This window comes from Dermacentor variabilis, chromosome 5 (assembly GCF_050947875.1).
Source record: "Dermacentor variabilis isolate Ectoservices chromosome 5, ASM5094787v1, whole genome shotgun sequence".
Taxonomy (NCBI): Eukaryota; Metazoa; Arthropoda; class Arachnida; order Ixodida; family Ixodidae; genus Dermacentor; species Dermacentor variabilis.
In genome coordinates, this window is record NC_134572.1 from 192,078,613 (window position 1) to 192,101,444 (window position 22,832).

The 22,832-nt window shown below is 46.8% G+C and overlaps 1 protein-coding gene across 5 annotated transcripts in view; it reads right to left on the bottom strand.

Annotated features, from left to right (window-relative positions):
* rhea (Talin_middle and talin-RS domain-containing protein rhea) overlaps positions 1 to 22,832 on the bottom strand; it is a 439,862-nt gene that overhangs the window by 267,687 nt on the left and 149,343 nt on the right. For all 5 annotated transcript variants that reach the window (XM_075693866.1, XM_075693865.1, XM_075693867.1 and 2 more), the window contains 6 exons: positions 22,470 to 22,790; positions 21,233 to 21,376; positions 13,165 to 13,293; positions 6,599 to 6,712; positions 2,602 to 2,715; positions 1,841 to 1,975 (listed from right to left, as the gene is read on the bottom strand). In XM_075693866.1, coding sequence (XP_075549981.1) covers positions 1,841 to 1,975; positions 2,602 to 2,715; positions 6,599 to 6,712; positions 13,165 to 13,293; positions 21,233 to 21,376; positions 22,470 to 22,790 — 957 coding nt within the window. The remainder of the gene's footprint in view (positions 1 to 1,840; positions 1,976 to 2,601; positions 2,716 to 6,598; positions 6,713 to 13,164; positions 13,294 to 21,232; positions 21,377 to 22,469; positions 22,791 to 22,832) is intronic.

Below are 22,832 nucleotides of genomic sequence, written 5' to 3' on the forward strand. Positions count from 1 at the left end.
TCTCTCAGAAATCGATACATTCACCAGCTTTGACAAATGACTGGAGCACTTTTATAACAGTCACTGCAGGGCCACAAGGATGGCTGTTGACCACACACACATGCGTCTGAGGTGGAGCCTGCCAAGAAAACAGGTTTCGAGGGGAATGGTCGGCATCGACCCCTTCGAAGAACGTCGCCCCCCTGCACGGGGAGGAGGTGCGCATTGAGACCCCCCCCCGAGCACAGCAGGAGGCCCTACTGTGCACTGAAGGTGCTCCTGGAGACAGACCAGCCCTCTGCCACGGATGCACAGCCTCCACTCGCATAACACAGTGGCCAAGCAGAACTGCTGCTCTTGCTAGCATTACCAAAGAAGCGGGCTGGTTGGTGCGACTGCTTTGGCTTACACATTCTAACACACGTACAAAGAGAAAAGAAATGAACAGGAAAAAATATTGAGCAGAGCAACTAGTTGGGCTTGTTGGTTGAACATAGCGGAAAGCTACAGTGCGGGAACCGATGCAGACAAAGGAGGCACGCAAAGTTCAGCGCGTTGTCTGTGTACTTTGTGTGCCTCCTTCGTCTCAGTCGGTTCCCGTGCTGTAGCCTTCCACTATAAACAGAAAAAAAGGAGACATAGTCAGTGCAAGCGGTTGTGATTTCTGTCAACACACCGTGATATTCGCCCAGTAGCTAGCTGGCTGGCCATGCCCAAACTAGCTTATTCATGAGCCATGCGTGCATTGATATAAGCTGCATGATCTTCGTTTATAAATGTCTATCTTTGATAGCACCCAGTTACTGGCGAACATATTGCTACGGAACAGTATTTGCGATGACGAATAGGCGAGCAATGTGAAGACAACGACGACGATTGGAGGCTAGAGCAGGCTGTTGCCTCTTGGCCAAGCGCGGCATGTTTCCTTGTAAATATACTTGTATATAGCTTTTCGTTTGCGTCTTCCTACGTAACAATATGATGTATTTGTGTGTGATTAGATGATGAAGTGTACAATACAAAATCAAAACTGAAACTGACGATTACTGAAACAAAAAGGCAAATTACCATTTGCAAAACAAAACTAGAGGTACACGACACAATGCTGAAGCCTTGCTTGCATAAACCTTTCCAGAAGGATCGGTCAGCCTGGGTACAGATGCCGTAAAGTGGAAACGCACATCGGTGTGGATCCCAACAAAACACAGCCTAGAAAAGAGCTTATGCCTCCACCTCTCCTAGACAAACTAAAACTGGGACAACAGTAGCAAGAGCAGCCAGTCTCCATTTCAGGACCAATAAGCAGAGCATTATGGATGTAACCCACCATGGCCGGTTCTCTCTCACAGAGGGAGAGGGGATGCGTGCATTGCTAACTGTTTCCTTTTGTCCAAAGGGCAACGAATGCCCTCAAACTACCTGCTGGAAGCAGTTTTCACAAAGTAAGGCATGCAACTGCTGGCTTTTGACGAATGGCACTCTGCATGGGCTTGGCCCACTCAGTTCTCCCCCATGTGCCAAGCAACTTAACCACCCTCACTTAATAAACATGATGCCAGTTGTCTTCGCTTTTTTGTGCTGTGTAATGGTGGAATAGCAGCACAACAGTCCAAACAATGTTGTACTAACTAGCCCCCGTAGAAGCCTCGTTATAATGCTTCCAAACCAATACAGAAACCTTGTGGCCAGACCAAAGCAGGCCCTGCAGCCACGTATCAATGCAGCCGCGCAAGGGGCAGAGCTTTCAGATTTCAGATCGCTGCGAGTCGCTCCTCCTAGGTCGCCAGTTGCAGTCGATTGCGGGACCTTCATCAGTCACTGCTGTGAGTGAGCCCTAGCAGCTACATTTCCTGCCACTCACCTTGTCAAGGGCAATGCGCAGGTCAGATAGTGCAGACGACGTCTGCTTGGTGGCATTGTTCAGCTGCATGGCACAGGCTGGCTCCACAATGGTAGGCACACAGCCCTTGGATGACGACACCATCTGGCTGGCCGGCTGTCGCGAGACAGACATGGCGCTTTAACATTCCGCACGATGTCATGGGCCTAACAAGTATTACATGCTCGCAGAGCACAGGAGCATAAGGAATCTGACTTCCATGTCAAGCTAGTCTAACTGAGAATATGAATGACCGCAACAGTGAACTTGCAATTCTCAGTATGCATTCAACTCTGCAGGAACATTCATGTTTCTCATGGCTTTTATGTCCTACAGACATTCATGAGTAATAGTACATTGTTCATCAAACAAGAAAACCCATGTGAAAAGTGAAGCTAATCTCCAACCTGGAAACTTCTAAAATGAGCACGGTAGAACAAATCTTAGACAAGTGTTTTTCATGCGGTACTTTCAGATGCAGTAACATCTGAAACTAGTTGTGGCATGTTGAAGAGACATACAAAAAGCTTAGCCATAGTCTAAACACACTTCCATAATGTTTCACCAAACTAAAATTCCCCTCTTGTATAAAGCAAACAGTTGTTGCAGGGTTCTGCCGCACTTTCATCTAGAGTCCTATGCTACACTTCGTATTATTTGCCACTTGGCTCAACACCCAAGCTGCAATTTGCCTGTCAGGGATCTAAACTAGCCAAAACCAGCCCACGTGTGACATGACCAACCGGAATCAGTTCTTGACATGAAGTGAGCAGCTTGTGGTGAGCGACGGGATTGTCGGGTTCAGACACAGTGCCCTTGATGCCCTGCACCACTCGGGGGATGACGCCGGCCACGTCCTGCGCCACACGATGGGAGAGGGCACATCAAACGCTGCTCTCTCCGACCACAGCACATTCATGGCAGATGAACTCAGTACATGCAGTAGTTGCTGTCTCATCGACAAAACTTCAGCCACAGATGGAGGACCATCCGTGCGTCCCATATCATTTCTAAATAAATACCCTAATGTGGAAATGTGGCGCTAATGTCTATGGGGGCTCTTCTGAGCACAGCCTCAACCTACGCGGGAAGGATGGGAAGTACAGGTTGACCACAGATTACACAGATTATACAGATTGACTTCGATCTTTAGACTAGTAGTGTTTGCTTGCAGCACAGTAAACAAAGCTGTATTAGAATATTTTTATGTAAAATGTAATTTTATTTCTATATCTTATTATGGGGTTTTATGTGCCAAAACCACTTTCTGATTATGAGGCACGCCGTAGTGGAGGACTCCGGAAATTTTGAACACCTGGGGTTCTTTAACGTGCACTTAAATCTAGGTACATGGGTGTTTTCGCATTTCGCCCCCATCGAAATGCGGTGGCAGTGGCCGAGATTCGATCCCGCGACCTCATGCTCAGCAGCCCAACACCATAGCCACTGAGCAACTGCGGCGGGTAATTTTATTTCTGCAATATTTTATTTAATGCCCAATACATTGCATAAAGTTTCCTTGACTTTGACATCGAAGCACGGTTTACCAGAAGAGCGCACCAGGGTATGCATTGTTCTGCAATTTTTAGAACAACCGTGCATGTGATTATATAAAAATAATCATCAAATATTTATGGAAATAAAAACTTTGTATAGTGAGAAAAGTGTTGCGCCCTTGAGAGAAGTGCTACAAGTGTCGTCTGCTACGCGTCCTCCTCGCTGCGAATGCGAGAAAAGAACTTTTCTCGCAGACGACAGGCACTTGCGAACTCTCTCGCTCTTTTGAAAGACTACGTGAGCTGTCACGATTGCTGAACATCTTCAAGTACTTTTAAGCACATCTGCTGCAGCACTAGCTAGGACAGTTGCAGCCTGCTATGAATATGCCTCATTATATTTTATATTGACATACCGTTTCCTCCGAAGCGCACGTCAGCAACTGTTATTGCATGGCTTTGCACTTACTCGTTTTGTGGCAGCCGACTACAGCCAGGAAGCAGAAACCTTTCCTACCACAAGTAAGTTTGTGTTCTCAAATGTCCTGAAACACGCGTTTCAATGAACAAATAAACGAGCAATGTGTTATGAAGCCCTCAATCAAATTTGATTGTCAAGCAACAAGAAGTATGACTGTCTACGTAGTAAACGAAATGCGTTATGCAACCAGTCAACAGTCTTTCCACTGCACTCTGCAGTGGAAAGACTGTTGACTGGTTGCAGAAAAAAAGATACTGGAAGGTTATTAAAACACCCAGCACATGTGTGTAGCTAAACTTTACAGCTTAAGGCTCGCATTGCAAATAGAGGCATGTACAAGAAGAGCTTAGCAAAGCAGTAAGTTGCATCTACATATTGACCACGCAAACAGCGCCTCAACAAAAGATGTTACATGCAATGGTAAGACACACGAAGAGAGCAGTGTGGATCAGAGAGCAAATGGGGAATGTCGAGATTTTATTTGACATTAAAGGGACACTAAAGACAAATATTAAGTCAAGCTAAAGTGATAGATAAGTGCTCGAGAATCTTTAACGCGTCAATGTCATCGCAAACAGAGCCTTAGTAATTGAGAAATTGAGGTAAGTCTAGGACATGATTAGAGACTCCCCCGGGACATCCGAGTACTTGCCCGATGACGAAAGCACTCCACAGTTAAATTCTGTCCCTAGTACTCAAACACTCAATGCAAAAAACATCCTTGTATTGTATTATAAAACAAACTAAAATACTACTCGTCCAGTTCTATTTCATATTTAGAAAAATGAATGCATTGAGATTACTCTTGACAATGACACAGACGCTCGAAAGGTTTCGTTTTCGCTCAACTCTGCACTGCCCACGCTTTCGCGTTTCAGCAGTTTGGTTATTGCTTAGTGCTGCGCTGGTTTTGCTGGCTCATGACACTCGCACAAACAGTCTATGCCATTTGACTAAAAAGCAGCTGCAGCGGTGAATCCTCGGCTCTGTCTTGGCTCAGTACCACCGTCTGTCAGGCGCAGTTTTACTCTCTAACAGCAAAGGGTGGTGATGGTGTATGCAACATCACCACATCCCTGCTTAGGCGGCAGGAGACTCGTATTTCAAAAAAGGTATTTGGACTCTTCCAATGCAATTTTCTCGTAAACTAAGTCTTTTCTTGGCACGAAACAACCATTGCGAGGTTTTGGGAATGGTTTTGTAAACAGTCCACGTTGACTTGGTATTTGCCTTTAGTGTCCCTTTAAGAGAGGATATTGGAGATGGGCAAGCCATGGAATGTGTAGGGCATATAACGGGTGGACCGCTAAATGCTGGCCTTTCGGGAGCCAAAACTAAGCAACGTGCTGTGCTTTCTAAGCTTCGAAGCCGATAGCGAGGATTACAGAGGCAGAGTCGGTGGCATTGCTGACAGCGGTGAATTCTTTCAATAAAAAACATGGCACCAAACGGCAAAAACTTTAACTGCGAACGTCAAAGCAGCTAGGCCTCTTGATGCCGCGGTGACGGCTGCGGTTGCCAGCGGATCTGCATGCGAGAGCGCCGGTTCGAGGCAGCGAGATAATCAAAATGGTGGTGGTGCTGGCTTTGATTAATGCCCTTTCGGACCTGTGGTCCTGGGAAAATGTCCAGAAAATCGTATGGTGAAGGGTCATTCTGTCTGTAATTACAGACGTTCTTATACATTGATTCTGTGGGATATGTGGTGTTGCCGCTAAGTCGTCCGGAAAATTGGGCTTCCGGAAAATCGGCCGTTGACTGTACACTGGCAATTCCTCCAGCCGACAACCCGGCGTCAAAGACAATTCATTACGATTCCTCTATTTTACTTGAGCGTATTCAAAATCCTACTATTCAAAATCCCTGAGAATCCCCAGTTTTCTCGTTTGGTAGACACCCAGAGAATTGCAACACATCTTTATGAAAGCCCCACTTAAGCTTATTAGTAGGCATGCCACATTTTCTATGTGCTTTAAAGGTTCTAAGTATGGAACATGTGTATAATATTGTGCTTGTATCAGTAGTACCTTCTTTTTGCTCCTCTAAAGTTTGGTAACAGGTAATGCTACAGTGCCAACCGAACACAACAACCAAAATATGTTCTGTCGCTGTTTACGATGCCGTCACTTTCTCGTCAGGGCTTCGTCACCACACCGCGACATAAACACTGGCCCAGGTGGTAGCCCACCGCACTATCGCCAGTTCGAGCAACAGAACAAAGGCAGAGAGCGTTCCGGTGCACTCCTCCACTGCAAGTTATAGCAACCGTGTTTGGAGTGAAACCAAAACTGCCAAAAAAAAAAAAAATACCTGTAGACTAGTTCACCAGTCAACAGAATACAAATCCGTAGCCTTTACTTCCCGTCATTCCCATGATAGTTGAATGACTGCAGCCAGCGCCAGATCTCCTTCCAGTTATAGTAGTATGAAACTCTGTGCGTGCGTGCGTGCATGCATCCGTCCGTCCGTCCATCTGTCCGTCCGTCCGTCTAACCTCTTACGCTGATCCATTGATCTAAGTTACCTACTAGCTCGAGCCACCAGGTTTATGCTCAAGGCCATAATGCTGTTGTGGTCGTTTTTTTAACTGGATATATATATGACATGAGTGACACCTGGGAAAGCTTTTCGGAACCCCAAACGATGCTGGATAGCTGGCTACCTGAAAAACGCTTTGCATGACATTGATTCCCACAGCGTGTGGGACTTGCATAATTTTTCAAGCTGGCAGAGTAAAACAACAGATGCACTAGCAGCACTCACCCGGCAGCTACTCATGAGCTCTTCCTGAAGCATTATGTTGCTGTTGTACGGGCCTGCGTTCTGGGCAGCTGCGATATTCTGCGTTGCAGCCGAAGATGCGTGGCGGGCGGCATTCTGAAAGAGAGGCGCCACATGTAAGGGCACAGTCTTTTGACGGCAGTACCCTCTCACTGGGTTGGTCACAAGCACATGGCATCTGCTTAGTCGTAATAAGTCGTAATAAGTCGTAAATGCTACGACAACTGAACCTTTTCAGGGTCAATGACGTAAATATACAGCCGCGAACAAGTCCAAAATGGTCGATGCCGTATATTTACGGGGCCGTTTGTATGTTTAAAAAGCAAGCCAATTTCCTAACTTTTTCTTTCCTGGCATGTGCTGGCACTATGTGAGAATACAGGGAATATTTTTCTCGCGCCTCCCTCCTCTCTCAGTTTTCATTGCATGGTTTGTTTTAGAGCTTGTTTGCACCGCTCGCGCATTGGTGCATGCGCGGGCGGGCGGCAGTTTGGGTTTTGTTCCGCAGGTGGTTTCAGCTTCTTGCACTCCCACAACTGATAACTATCTCGTTACTAATTGCTCAAAGGGTGACCGCCTGTTCCTCGCTCGTTTAGTGCTCACAGGAATGCGCATAGGAAGGATGCCGCCTTACATGCATTGCCTTTTCATTTTTTTTTTCTTTCTTTTCTTCTTCTTCTTTTTTTTTTTTTTTTTTTTGAGGCTTGTGAGAACTAATTGCTTTATGTTGGTGATAAGATGAAGGTTAGCACAAGTTTGTCACACGTTTTGCTTTTTTGATGGGCACACAACCACACAGTTTTCTTGAGTGTGCTCACCTACGCAGTTCGATTACGCGATGAATGTTAATATTAGTAAGAGCAGAAAAATTTGAGACTTGCGAAATATTCTCGTGTGAGGATTTTCTAAACCTTGAACTACAGTCTACCCCACTCATAACGATATCGCTTTTAACAATATATCAGTTATAACAATGAGAAATTACTGCACTGCCAACTTTTGTATGTTTCCCATGGTGAAATAACCTGCTTACTACAATGCCCTGATGCCGCATTATCGGTTATAATGATGAAGTCTGGCTGCTGGGTGTCCGAGCCGAAAGATAGTGAGATGCAAAATGTTTGAAAAGAAAAAAAGAAAATGAGAAATTCGAGCCGCTGCACGATGAGCCACTGCTCCGACAGCTGCTGCGCGTTCATTTTTCAGCCATTTCCACACGGCTCTCTCCCTCCCGTCGCCCTTCCACCCCTCCGAAGGCGAATGGGCTGCACACATAGCTCTACGCCGCGCCACCTTCCGAAACACAAATGGACCGCGCCAACTGTGCCGCTCGCAGATTGCTCTGTTGCTCGCTGGTCAGCACAGTTCTGCAAATAGCTTAATCGCTCACATTAATCTTTGTTGGTTGCATTGAAATCGTTCCTGGCCATGCGGTTTCTCAGCCTCATTGGACTCGCTGCCGAAACAGAAGATGGCTGATCCACCCGCTGATCATCAGCAATGCGTGACGTTGCCGGTGAAAAGAAAGCGCACAGCTATAGAGTTGGAAACTAAGTGCTTCTAACCGATGATGCAATCGTTGCAAATGTGCTTGCATCAGATAGCGACGGCGACGACGACAGCGATGATGCGATATGCAGTATGATGCGGGATGTTCTCAAAGGAGGCCCGGCAGATGATTCAGTCTCTCCAGGGCTTCGTTTTCGTGAGGAACCTTGCGCTGCACTATGTGGAGCACCGGGATGCCTTGGAGAAGGATGTGGGCAAGCTTCGCATAAAGCATGCAAGGCTGAGGGACATTGGCTTTTCTGGTGCAAGCCAGTGAGAAGTACTTGGCGAGATGCTTGTGGCAATCTCTCCTCAGCGTTTCTTCTGGATTTCTCAAGCTGACAGGCTGCCGCGACAGCCTTCTCGCAATGTATAAAAGGCCCCTTTAGAGGCCACCAAAGTGATGCCTCGGCAGTGCTCGCATATTGCTTGCCATCCGTGGCACCTCTTTGCAGTTGTTATAGCAGTGCCATTCATTAACGCCGACAGCTGTGGCTTGTTTCATGCAATCGGAGCGCCCAGGAAGCAGTCAAACGAGTGAACATAATCAGCAGCAAGATGGAGAAATGTGGTGGGGAGGGGCACCGGCCTCCCCGCCATTATAGTTTTCTCAAAACAGTTCTGCCATCCCCCTATTTTGGATTTTTTCATGCAACCCGGTTATAACAATTATCAGTTATAACAATGGAATTTTCGTGGCACCTGAATATTGTTATAAGTGGGTTTGACTTGTGAGGTTCTCCTCCCGTGCTCTTGGGACAAAGGAACAACAACACAGTAGTGCAAACAATCACAAGGGCATTTATTGCACCTTTCATAGATCAATGCCTGCTAGCCGAGTTGCTATCCACAAAACATGCCGATGGGCGCGCGACAAATCTAGGAAGTCCGACTCACCGCGACCGGATAGCGAGCGAATATGTTCACCCCATGGTGGATCCCAACGCCTGGTCGTTCACGCGTACAGTCACGCGAACGGTGGCACACTCGAAGGCGGCCACGCGAGACGGTCTCGCAGAAGCATGGATCGGCGCACGCGCGGGACGTCCACCGCGTTCGCCACCCAAGAGCCCACGTATTCTCCCTTGCGCCCAAGTCCCCCGCCGCAGCGCAACACTCGCGCCATCTCCCGCACTGCGCTTCAACCACTCCGACCGCCGCGTGCGCGGCGAAGCCGCACGGAGACGGGGGCTATGCGGGAAAACTAGATCTCTGGGGATGCATGAGAGTCATGCATCCCCACATCCCCCCAATTTTAAATCACTACATATTCCGGCGAACCATGTCCCACGGTCTAGCATCAACGCGTGCTTTGCGAACAAGGTAGAACATTCAACAGTGGCTGCGCCGAGGAAATGTCCCCACGCCGTCCATAGCATGAGAGCCAACATTTTCCCTGGGTACACCGCTGGCGTCCGCTGGTCACAGCAACAGCTTTGCAGACTCGACGACACGATTCCAGGCCAGGACTCCGGAAACGGCGACGCAGTAGTCGGTACGAGCAAGCATCGCTCGCGCCGACGCGCCCTGCTGGCGAGAGCTGCAGCAGCTGTCGGTGACCGCCGGCTCTTTTCTTCGCCGCCGAGGTTCATGAGCTGGATACAGGTGACCGCCGAAGTCGCTGCACCGAACTGGCCACAGCATCACCATTGCCCGGGGTGGCTCGATCGTAGCCCGGGACAGCAGCGCAGACGATGTGCAGGGGACAGCAAACCAGGGGTGACTCCGCTCACGCTGCGTACACTCAACGCAATCGGCAAACACTAAAGTAGTGCAAGGGAGAGAAAGTCTGCATGCGCATCACCCACGTGGTACGATGTTCAACTCTGCTAGCAAAAGATCGGGCAGCTACTCAAGATGCTAAGTTCACGTGAACGAAGCTCACTTCCTTGAGTCGAACGAGTAATTTCAATTCGTGCGAGGCTAAATAGAATGAGGGAAGCAAATTGCAACACCTCAACGCCACGGTCCACCAGGTTGTGTCCCTCCACGTGCGACAGGCAGCTTCGTAAAGCCTTAGGCCTAAAGCGTCGCTACCCTGACAACAACCGGCATCCAAAAACAACACCCAAAATGAGCGCAAAACAGGCAGCCGCGAGGAGATGTCAGCTCTGTGAGGTGGTCCTACTCCGCTCGGTGCACACAGCATCCGAGTTGACGGCGCCCACCGTCCCAAACGGTGTCGGAGCGCCCGGTGCCAGGCCGCAATACCAGTCAGCCCGTAGTGGCACCCGTGGCCCGCGGCCACCTGGCTCCTAGAGCCGCGACTTCATCAGTCAGAGATAGGAGAAGCAATTTACATGAGAAATTCGGACCACCCACGAGGCTTCCGTACTCACTCGCTTCAGGCTTGCCACTGCTCCGCGGGCGCTCAGCCTCGCTCTCCCAGGATGCAGACCACGTGGCTCTCATACTGACGAATGTCATTAAAAAAAACACTTGCGAAAAGGCTTAGCATGTTGACAAGTTCAAACACACTACAGCCACCGTTGCCTCGCTCAAGAAAGCATGCCGCCGACGCTAGCGATCAAAATCCACGCTAGGCCTACGCTTCGGTTCAAACGAAGGTCTCGAACGAAGCAAAACTGTTAAAACTATCGTCCGATGCCCCAAGAGCCCCACGTTGGGCGCCAGATGTGGGGTTCTCCTCCCGTGCTCTTGGGACGCTGACACCTGGACCGCCTGGACGAAAGCACCTGCCGCATCCCGTGAGTGACCTTGTTTGTCTGACCCACCCAGACAACGAGGCAAGCCTATTTACTACTATTACTGAGAGGACGTTCCTCTGCGAGTGTTTGCTATTGCTAATAGCAATAAGCGTTATTACCGTTGACACCGCTGGTTGCCTTATTCGTTCGAACCTGGCGTAGCCGCGATTCCCGCGCTACAGGTTGGGAGTACCACGAAGCGACTGCGTGGGGCTAGATCCGGAGCTCGCTTTCAGCCCTAGCCGCACGCAGAGTGGAACCCCCCCAGACTATATGTGTAAACAATGCATCAAATTTTTAATTCTTATAAGTTTATTTCCTTTTTTTATTGTTGTTACTCATAAATAAAGAGTACATATATACCAACGCAAAATATTTTTTTCTCCCTTTACAGTCACCCTAAAAATATTACGAAATCGAAATTCCTAAAAATTGGAAACTGCCATAAAAAAAAGCAACCCTGGGCGGTCGCATATGACGAAAAAAATCGACCCTCAAAGGGTTAAAGGGACACTAAAGGTTACCAGAAACTCAAGTTAAAGTGGTAGAGCAATGTTCTAGAACGTCTAAGGCGTCAACATAATCGCGAACAGAGCTTTAGTAACCGAGAAATTGAGGTAAATGCATGACACGATTTTAGACCCCCCAGTGACATTCCGGTACTAGCCCGATGACGAAAGCACTCCTCATAATTTGTGTTACTAACACTCAACTACTCGTATTAAAAACATCATTTCATTCGATTATAAAACGAAAAAAAATGATACCTGTCTACGTCTATTCGATTCTAAGAAAAAATAACATTTTGACGTTACCCTTCAGTAACATGGGTGGTCGAAAGGTTTCGTTTTCACTCGACTCTGCGCGCTCGACTCTGCGCCGCGCACGTTTTGGAGTTTCAGTAGTTTCGTTATCGCGTCGTGCTGTGAGGGTTCTGCTGGCTCGCAAAACTTTCATTTGGAACAAGCAGCGAGAATGCCACGTCCACGTGATGTCGTGGGAAGCCCTCATTCCTTTCCCGCTCCGGAGAGCCGGTGTCGATGCCGCCGTCGTAGTATGCAACAACGCCGGCAGCGCGAGCCCTCAGCAGCAGGTGGCGCTCGTCAGTGCTCAAATCGCTGAAGTTGAGCCCACCATCGCGAGCTAATCTGTCGTTGTCAGGGTCCGTTGCGACGAGCGTCAAAGTTTGCGTCATAGAATGAAGTACCAGCTTATGAACGCGTGTTTCTCCTTCCGCTAGCCACCATACTCCCGCTTTCACTCTGCTGTCGGCTCTGTCTTGGCTCCGTTTCCAGCCGCGTGTTTGCGTTTTGTGCAGAAAAGCCGTAGCGCCGTCTGCGGACGCCGTTCTACTCACCGATGGCACAACGTCACTATGAGACCATGATGTCAGTACTCCTCGATCAGAGGGCGGGCGATTTGAACTGCGCTAGAGGTACGCGGACGCTTCAGAACGCATTTTCTTTTAAAACAAGTCTCTCCTTGGCACGAAACAAGCGTTTCGAGGTTTCTGGGATGGCATTTCAACAGTCCACGTTGACTTAATAGTAACCTTTAGTGTCCCTTTAAAGAGGCAGTCAACTCTCTGAATGATGGAACAATATGCGAAAGAGCATGCAATTCGCATCTCGGCTCTTTTCCAACCGAGTGCTCCAGAAGGGAATGATTCCTTCTCATCACCTGCACCCAGCACTGTGAGCACATAGTACTGAAACTTGGCACGCAAAGAGCTAGTCTTGTGATGCCAAGAAAATCATGCTTGACTCAAAACATGACAGGACCTGTTGGCAGCTCCACTGGTGAGCATAGCACACGCGAAACCAAGGCTAGTTAAATTTCATATCTTGTTCCCAAGCTCTTGAACCAGTGGTCAAAATTGTCACTGCAGAAAGCTGGGCTATTTTCGAACTTGACATTACAGTGTACTTCTGTTAATTTGACTCCGGTTAATTTGATTTTTCAGTTAATTCAATCTCGGCCAAAGGTCCCGGCCGGTACAATTACATTTCCATGGGTTCAAACTTTCGTTATTTTAATACTAAAATAAAAAAAAAATTGAATTCTGGGGTTTCCCGTGCCAAAACCATGAGACGACTATGAACCATGCCATAGTGGGAGATGGGAGAGGTTAAATTAATTTTGATCACCTGGGGTCCTGGGATCACGGTTCATGGGCATTTTTTGCATTTCGCCTCCATTGAAATTTGGCCTTTGTGCCCCAGATTTGATCTTGTGACCAGCTACGCCACTGCCACGCCACCACGGCAGGTTATGGAAGAAGTGTGAGCTCACCTCCAGGCGAACAATGATCTTGCGCTTTAGAGCATTGCTGGCCGCCACATTGGTCGCATTGCGAAGTTCCTCCGCTGCCTTTCGCAGGGCAGCTTGGTTTTCCGAGTCGTGCGGATTGCTGGCACAGCCCTGCACACAGTGAACCCGCATGCAGGAACGTCATGTAGAGAAAGACAAGAGCGGAAAGCAACAGTAGTGCATCAGTCAATAAATGGAACTTTATTTTCAATAACAAAAAAATGATATGCATACATGCAGACTACACTTGTGGGCAACTTTCTGTAGCTATAAAGAGAAAGCAACAGAGGTGAAGTGCACATGTGACAGCGCTCCTGGAAGTAGCCCCCTAGTGTCATTCACGTTTGTTTAAGCTGGGAAACAGAAATCAAAAACATGTTGTTCACTTGTGGGGGTCTCACCCGTGCCATTGGGGCAAAGGAACGACAACACAATAGTGCAAACAGTCACAAGGGCATTTGTTGTACCTGCTAGCCGAATTGTAATCCACAAAACATGTTGAGTGGCGCTACAAATCTAAGTCTGACTCACCACAACCGGATAGCGAGCGAATATGTTCACCCCATGCTGGACACGAACGCCTGCTCGTCAAGCGAACGGTGGTGCATTTGAATGATCGTGTTTGTCCATTCCGGTGCAGGCCTCGCAAGACGGTCTCGCAGAAGCATGGATCAACGCACACGCGGAATGTCCGGGCCGCTTGCTGACCCCCGAGCCCAACAGGAAGACCCTGTCACGCCCGACTAAACCCGCTGTTAGGTGGCATAAGCAGCACAACACTCACGCCATCTCTCGTAATGTGCTGCAACAAGACCGAATGCCGCAGGCACTAAGCTACGCAGAGAAGCCAGATTACAGGAGATGCGAGAGCCATGCGGGGAAAACAACATCGGGGGCCGTGTGAGAGTTAAGCGTCCCCACACACTACAGGGCTCCAAATTAATATAGGACATAAAATACATCACTCAGTGTTATATCTGAATTTAATTTTCGTGCTTTTGACAAATGCGAAACTGCCACTGTTCAGTATGTGCTCCGAGATATTGAAACAGTGCCGTCAAACTCTGCTAGAGGCACATTAACACATGGGCAGAAATATATTCCCTGCTGTTTTGCTCGCGGGTGGGGTATCAAATGACCAGGAGCCATCTTCAGAGATTGGCATTTCCCCATTTTTCACTGCTTGCTGTTGACAGTCTTTTGGACATCCATCCAGCTAAGTTTGCAGTTCCCGTCAATTTCAGGCCCTTCTTGACAGCTGCACTGGTGGTCATGACACTCCTAACTGGCACTGTCTGCTTAATGAGAAACCATGAAGCCTGGTTAAGTTGTTCCCCTTTTATTATCTGCTGTGCCCGCACATAAAGGACCTTATACTTTGAGTGGCAATACCAAGCAGGCCGTTACCCGCTGTGGCAGCTCAGTGGCTATGGTCACGGGTTCAATACCTGCCACAGAGAGTACATTTCGATGGGGGTGACTACAAAAACACTCGTGTTCTTAAGTGCATGGTAAAAAAGGCCAGGTGGTCACAATTATTCCAGAGTCCCAGGCTACGGCGTGTGCCCTACTAAGATAGTGGTGTTGGCCCGTAACACCCCAGAATTTCTTTTAATATTAAGCGTGCTGTTTGGTTTTGGTTTGCCATTTATTTGTGAGGAGGCATACTACCGCTATGATTTCCTGGAAATCGACGCCCTTTGTTCTGTAGGCTGTCCTTTCGTGGACCATCGGGCTGGCTCCGGTTTGGACCAACACTGCTGATCTGCAGCGGATATGCCAACCCTGCTGTGATGATTCCGAAGACATCTTCACTGACTGCAGTGACACCGTTTCGTTAGTAACGCCTCTTCCCGCCCTGGAGTGTCATCTCGCCTGGCAACCACGAGTCTGGATGGCACGCCACCGCTATGGTTTCTTTGAAATCAATGCCCTTCATTTTGCAGGTTAGTGACCTGGCAAAAGATTCTTGTTGCCGTTGCGACGACTCCTTTCTTGTAGCGGCAGTGTGCCCCACTGACTTGCTTCGCTATTGTCACTGAACGCTGTATGAAGTGCTTGGTTCGTACTGTTTCACAGCTCTTGCCATGCATCCTTTACTAGTTATCTTGGGAGACATTGAATTGAACCCTGGCCCAAATCCCCTCTATTTTAAAAACCAGTGCCAGCTCTCTTGCTTGTTTGGAACACACACAAAATGTTAAATGAACTTACAATCATCCAAACAACTCAAACCAAGATCGGAAACTTCATTAGCAGCATATCGTCGTGTGTTGACATTCTTGAAAAAAACTGTAGCAGACCTTAAAACTGCTGGTGAGTGCTCGGAATCAATCCCCAGCATGGCTGGCTGTTGCAAAACTATCTGCCAAAATCAGGGCTCTGGCAGTGAAGTGTGATGGCGCTGAAAACTGCCTTCACCGGTCAAATTTACCACCTTTCGGAATCTCAGGTAAGCGTGGTGAATCGCGGGAGCAATCTGAGGCACAGGTAATTTGTTTCTCCGCTCAAACGCTTGACACTGCTGTCGTTAGCTCTGGCATCGAGCATGCACACAGGCTGGGGCGTTTCCGACAAAGCAAGCGCCGCCCCATTAGAGCACACTTCAAAAACAAATCCAACATTCTTTCCGTCCCTTCCAAATTGAAGGAATCATCGTTCTCGATCTGCAGATTTTTCTGAGCAAGTGCAAACAGCTCCCGGAAAACTTTATGCATGCACTAAGCAGTTGAAAACCCCATCTAAGATTTGCTTCAATAAACTCCGCATTGATAATAATAATAATATTTGGGGTTTTACGTGCCAAAACCACTTTCTGATTATGAGGCACGCCGTAGTGGAGGACTCCGGAAATTTTGACCACCTGGGGTTCTTTAACGTGCACCTAAATCTAAGCACACGGGTGTTTTCGCATTTCGCCCCCATCGAAATGCGGCCGCCGTGGCCGGGATTCGATCCCGCGACCTCGTGCTCAGCAGCCCAACACCATAGCCACTGAGCAACCACGGCGGGTCCGCATTGATAATAAACAGTACATTTATGATGCTGACCATGACTCCGTCATTGAAATCTAACCATAGCAACCAGAACAATCTTCAAAACTCTTTTCATAGCCCTCCATGCCATGTGCCTGTCGTACTACTGCTAAAACAGTTTTGCTGTCCTACCATAATGTGTCTGTGATGGTAGCTTATGTTCGAAGTTATCTTCCAAAAAAAAGAGTGCATGTGCTAATGAAGAGTCACTCTACTGATATTGCTGTTTTTACTGAATCGTGGCTATCTCCCAAAGTGAAAGATAATGAACTAGTTCCTGATGATAAGTCCTACACTGTTCATACACTTGAAAGGGTAGGTCGGCGTGGCAGCGGTATTTTGGTTCTTGTGAAAGCGAACTTGGCTTCGAATCCTGCTGCAATAAACAGCCAACATGAAATTCTCTGCGTTAAATATCACTTGCTTCACAATCTGTTTTACTTGTTTCATGCCATCGTGCGCGAGATCGCAATATTTTGCTTATTAATGAGCTTTATACAGTTCTATAAGACTTGCAGTCACACCTTCCTAAAGCAAATTTATTATTAAGTGGGGATTTCAACTTTCCTGACAATGACTGGTCTGCTCTTACTGGAACAAGTCGCCAATCAAAAGATTCCTTAGATCTCGCTCTTTTGTTTAACCTCTGCCAAACAACCAGTTCCAACTCATGGTTTTAACACTCTCGACCTTGCTTTACTTTCAAATCCTGACATGATCTAATCGCTGCAGTGCATAAAAGGGCTTAGTGATCACAACCTGATTCTTTTCAACATTTCTATCATGACTCCCAACTGCCAACTTCTGACAAAGGTCATACTTGACTACAACAGAGTCAATTTTACAGCAATCAATGCAGAACTTGATATCCTCCATCACAGCATCAGCAATCAATGTGGAACTTGATATCCTCCATCACTAAATCTCCCAGTCAGCATACTCTAAGTCTGTAGAGTAAAACTGGTCACTATATAAGCGAAAAATTCTCCCACTGATAGAAGCTCATGAGCCACTTATTAGTGTAAACGGTGACGTCAGCAGACCCTGGTTCTCGATTGACGTCAGGAGATTATTGAAAAGAATGAAGCATCTATTCCGAGATTCTAAACAAACAAATTGTAGTGATAAATGACAGAAGTAATTTGCATGCTTACACCAGTATAGGATTGGAATAAAGCATTCAACAAAAAAAAATTATACCACCAGGATCTGCAGAATGTACTCCGCAGTAACCACCAAAAAAAATTCTAGAACTTACTTTCACTGAAAAAGGGTGCACGCACCAACATTCCTCTAACTAATCCTTATAAGTCCCCTGTTCCTCCTGAACACCAATCCAACGTTATGAACTCATACTTTAATTCTGTTTTTACTCAGGAAACCCCACTTCCCACTAACTTCCTACCAGATTATAGTTTTGTCCAAGTGGATTCTGTACTAAAACCACTGAAGCAATTATAAAACTTATTGATAAGCTCAAAGTATGATATTCCCCCAACGGTATCAAAGAGTACTAAACTGGTTTCTGGCAAAGTGTTACAAACTGTTTTTATGCAATCAATTTGTGATAATTTCGTTCCTAAAATTGACAATTGGTGCACTTTATGGCAAATGTCTTTTGTCATATCTCAATGTAAATTCATGCAGGTTTCTCGGAATAGGCAAAACGATACCTATCCTTATTCCCTCAATTCAGTTAGTATTGAGCAAGTTGATTCTTATCGCTACCTTGGAGTAACAGTAACTAACAATGTATCCTGGTAAGAACACATACTCAAGCCCGCTGCTGATACTTCGAAGTCTCTCAGCTTCATCAGAAGATCCCTCACTCTTTCTCCCTCTTCCATTCTTCAGCTAGCCTACAAAACTTTTATCCACACCAGACTTGACTATGCATCCTCCATCTGGAGGCCCCATCAAGCTTATTTAACCAACACGTTAGAAGCAATTCAGAACTAAGCTTCATGGTTTATCACTTCTAAATATAATAGTAATATTAGTATTACCAATACCAAATCATCCCTTGGTCTTCCATCTTTAGCAACTTTAGCAATGTGCTGCAGGATTACCTGTCTTCATTTTTTTCATAAAATATGCTACAATTTTCTGGAGATTGATGGTGCTCTCCTGCTTCCTCCTAATCATAATTCCCATAGTTTGCAGCGACTCCAAGGCTCTAACAAAGCTTTTAATCAATCACTTCTGCCATCAACTACTGAAGACTGGAAGAAACTTCCAGAGTCTATTGCCAATGAGAGAAATCCCTCAAAATTCAAAGATAGTCTTGCAGCCTTTTTATTACCGAACTGCTTTGCTGTGCTTTTTGTCTTTCCCTTAACAATATTTTTTCTGTGTACAGTTCATGGTATATATTATGTCTTTTAATTCGGTCCTTTTTGTTCACTGTTGTCGTTTATGTCATATCTTGCACTGTAATGTTTCGTGCTGCCCCCCCCCCCTCCCCTTTAAGTCTTTAAGGGGGGACACGGTTTTTGCATTGTGAAAAATGGCCCAAAAAATCGTTTCTTTGTTTTAAATCACATTTTCAGTTTTATAACTCTTTTTCTATCTCATTCCAAAATATCATCACTGTAAACCACGTAGAAGTGCTCTAAGAAATTTGTTTTATCAGCTAAGGTGGAGAAAGGTTTCACGAAAATCAAGAAAGAATAGCGTTTTTCAAACCACATTATCTCTAGAACGGCGCAACCTTGGTCTCGTTGGAAAGTGCATTTCTCAGTCTTGAAATTTGCCTCTTCAACTATCTCCTCCATACAGAAACAAACACACAAAAAGCAAATTATTGAAGGTCATGCCAGAGTCTGTGATCGGCAGCGCCCGCCACGTGACTCCAGCATGGTTCGCCATTGGTCCGGCGCTCGCGTCGTCTGCTTGACTCTTTGCACCTCGCAAGTCTGGACATCTCCACTCGCTGTAAATGGATGCTACATGGACATCGCAGTAGCGTGGCCGATTCCCACATTTGTGGGAAATCTCAGACCCGTGGCTAGGTATTTCGCGCATAGGAGTTTCTGACTCGGTCTTTAAGCACATCGCGCGCGGACATCTCGGACCCTCGCCTAAGCATTTTGTGCATCGGCACTTTCGACCGCATGACTAAGTACATTGAGCATCGACTCCTCGAGCCCGCGTCGCGTCGAAGCATTTCATGCGTCAGCACCTTGGAATGCGCGACTAAGCACATCAAGTGTCAACTCTTCCAGGCCGCGGCTAGTAATTTTGCGCATCAGCACCTCGGATTGCGCTACTAAGCACATTGAGTGTCGACTACTCGAGCCCATGACTAGGCATTTCGCACATTGGCACTTTGGACTGTGCAGCTGGGTACTTCCCGCGTCAGCACCTTGAACTGCATGACCGAGCACGTCGAGCGTCGACTCCATGTATGTGTGGATAGGCATTTCACACATCGGCACCTCAGACCCGCAAACAAGTATACAGCACTTTTCCTCTATTATCATATTGCCACAATAGCTCATAACAACAATATCTATCATAGCACCCTTTCATAAAGAGAACCTCATCGTGCGCTCTGTTCACTAGGCCCCTTGGGCTGGCACAGACACCTGGCTGCAGAAGTGATCAAGGCATCCTACAAAAGTAAAATTCTGGAAAGCACCTAGCACCTGCATATCTATCACTGGCTCTCTGATGCTAAGTTCCACAGCCATTGTCAGGTGAAGATGACTTGGAAGGCTACTGACACTGAGAGCCTGAATTCAGTAACATGGTCAAGTCTACCAAAAGAAAAAATGCCTCACTGATTGTACTGGAGACTGCTATCAATGAGGCAGCCTGCAGGTACAACATTGGAACTATATTCATGTCCACACAGAGTTCTGCACCTCACTTGGTTTGAAACCCAGGCACCATGCTCTTTGTAGGGCAGCAGCAAAGAACGCCATACAAAAAGAAAAGGGGTTGTGGGGAATGAAGGCACACGAGACCAGAGGCCATATGTACAAGAAACCCCACATCACACAAAACACCCAAAAGACTACAAATTTGGGGCCTTTTAGAGAACTAAGTGAGGGTGAAACATTGAGAAATGTTTTCTCAAAACTGTTTTTTTGCCATTCTGTGCAGTTTTTGGAGCTGATTTCTTTGTTACCGTTTAGCATATTCTGACTCCATCTCTTTTTGTTACATTGCATGGGCTACAATGCAGGTCCTGACAGTCTCGCTTTCTTATCTTGACTTTTTATAAATTTATGATATGGCTATTGGTCTACCTTGAAAGTGTGCTTGATGTGAACGTAACATAAAAAGTGACACTCCAAAAAATTTGTGTAGCAAAAAAAAAAAGAAAGAATGTCACGTACCTCAGCACGCATTTAGCTATGCAGTCTACTTACAAGCCTTCTGTCATGTTTTTTAATTTCCCCATGCTCTCCAGAAAGTTCGAGAGAAAAATTCTGCTCAATTAAATTCAATAAAATGTTCTCAAGATATCACTCTAGAACTTTTATGGAAGCGTCAGGGAGACATTCTAAACATTTGTGCTAATTTTCATCAAAATCCATGAAGAAATAAGGAAGTTGATTTTCAAAGTAAAGTCCCTTTTTAAGGAAAAATAATGATGATGATGATGATGATATTACTTCGCATATATAAAGCTACTGAAAGAAGGCCCTCACTAAATCAAAACATCTATGAGGAAAACAGCTGAGTGAATAGAAAAGGACATGGACAGAATCATTACTTGCAGTCAAGCTAGCTTCCTCTCCTGCAATTCCCTCCCTTTATATTGGCACCTTGTGAGGCACACAATGAGCAAAATGGCTGATTTTAGGCAAATGCTAAGCACACATCTGGAAATGAAAAGTCTGCGGCAGTGAATGTGATTCTTACAGCACTGCATTCGTTTAGATGCTGCATGCCCAAACTGAGTTTTTCTGCAGAATGTCCCACATTGACTGCACAATACGAGAAGATGATGGTGCAGCCTCCGCAACCAGCCAAGAAAGAGAATGATGAGACACTGCTATTCTCACCTTGGCAGCTTCAATCATGCGGGCAGTGGCATCGGCGAGGACCTTGGCGGCTGCTAGGAGCCGCTTCTGCTGGTCCGAGTCTGGCTCGGCCTGAGCTTCACCCTTGATGGCCTGGATCAGCTGGGCTGTAGCTCGCGCCAGAACCTGCACAGCATTCAACTTAGACATAGTAGTTCTGCGGAAACCCGCAAGGTGGAGAGAAGTAATGAATAAAGGGAAATCAGACATCCACCCGTTCGTAGCAATTGCTACAAAGGAAACCCATATGGATTCCTCGAAAGAAAAGCCTCAGAATTGAAGAAAAATTCGTCCTGATCTGGGACCAGAACGAATTTTTCTTCAACTCTGAGGCTTTTCTTTCGAGGAATCCGTATGGGTTCCCTTTGTAGCAATTGCTACGAACAGGTGGATGTCTGATTTTCCCTTTATTCAGCATTCAACTTAGCGAGCACATACTTGGCCCCTACAACACATCGCATCACAAACCTCGACATAAGGAACAGCGCCGGGATGAAGTGAACAGAGAGGACTGCCAACAAAAAATGTTAGCCCAGTGCAGAAGAAACGTGCTTCACCTATTTGGGCTGGTTGGTACACACGTGAACCAATTGCAAGTGCCTTTGTAATAAAAATGTTCGCCCTAAATAAAGATGTACTTTCCAAAAGTCAGCACAATTTAGCTTTCTCTTAGATGCAAGAAACTTCGTTCAGGTCTCCTCAGACATTATCTAGCATGGGTACTTGAGCTTCACACATATGTTCAAACAAGAATGACAAAGATGGCCACAAGGCCAAGGTTCTCTCTTAAGATCTTTCTTGCACTGCTGTGCCTGCATGTCTGCTCCGTGGCACGATGTACGTGCCAGGAACATCCAAGGCGGCCCTTCACCTGCTTGCCTTGCATTTCTCCTTAAAGTAGTGACAAACGTAGCCATTTTCCCCTAAATTCATCTGATCGTGACACCTGCATTCTGGCATATTTAAGCTAACAAATAATGTTTTACATTGTTGAACCCATAACAAAATTTGAACAAAGGAAGTATGTGGTGGATTGACACAGTATTGAAGAATATTTTTGTGTTCTTCTCTCACTGAGGTTGGACGATAGTAAGGAAGACCACAGTGGATGACAGCACTGCAAATGCCACTTCAGAGAAAGCTTATCTGGTGGACTCGTATATTTTAGCATCACAGTGTGCATGCTGCCGCACTTAGGCCCGTCAAGGCCCCTGCCCACCTTCGCCTGTCGCACCATCTCGGGTGCATCCCCAGTGCTGGAGAAGAGCCGGTCAGTGGCATCCAGAATAGTGTCCAGCGCACCGTCTTGTGCCACAGTAGCCCGCGCACGCCGCTCCGGTGCCCCTCGGATCAGCAACAGCAGCTCCTCGAGAGCCCGGCTCACTTGCGCAGCTGCAGCCCGCAGATCTGACAGGAGGGGTTCCTGACGGGTCGCATCCTCGCAGCTGGCCACAATGGCATCCACACTCTTGCCAACCTCCTTTGAGGCTTCCGTCAGCTGCTCCTGGCAGCTCGGACTTGTGATAGTTGGTGCCACTATCTGTAATAAACGCATCACCACTGGGTCAAGCATGAGAGTTTG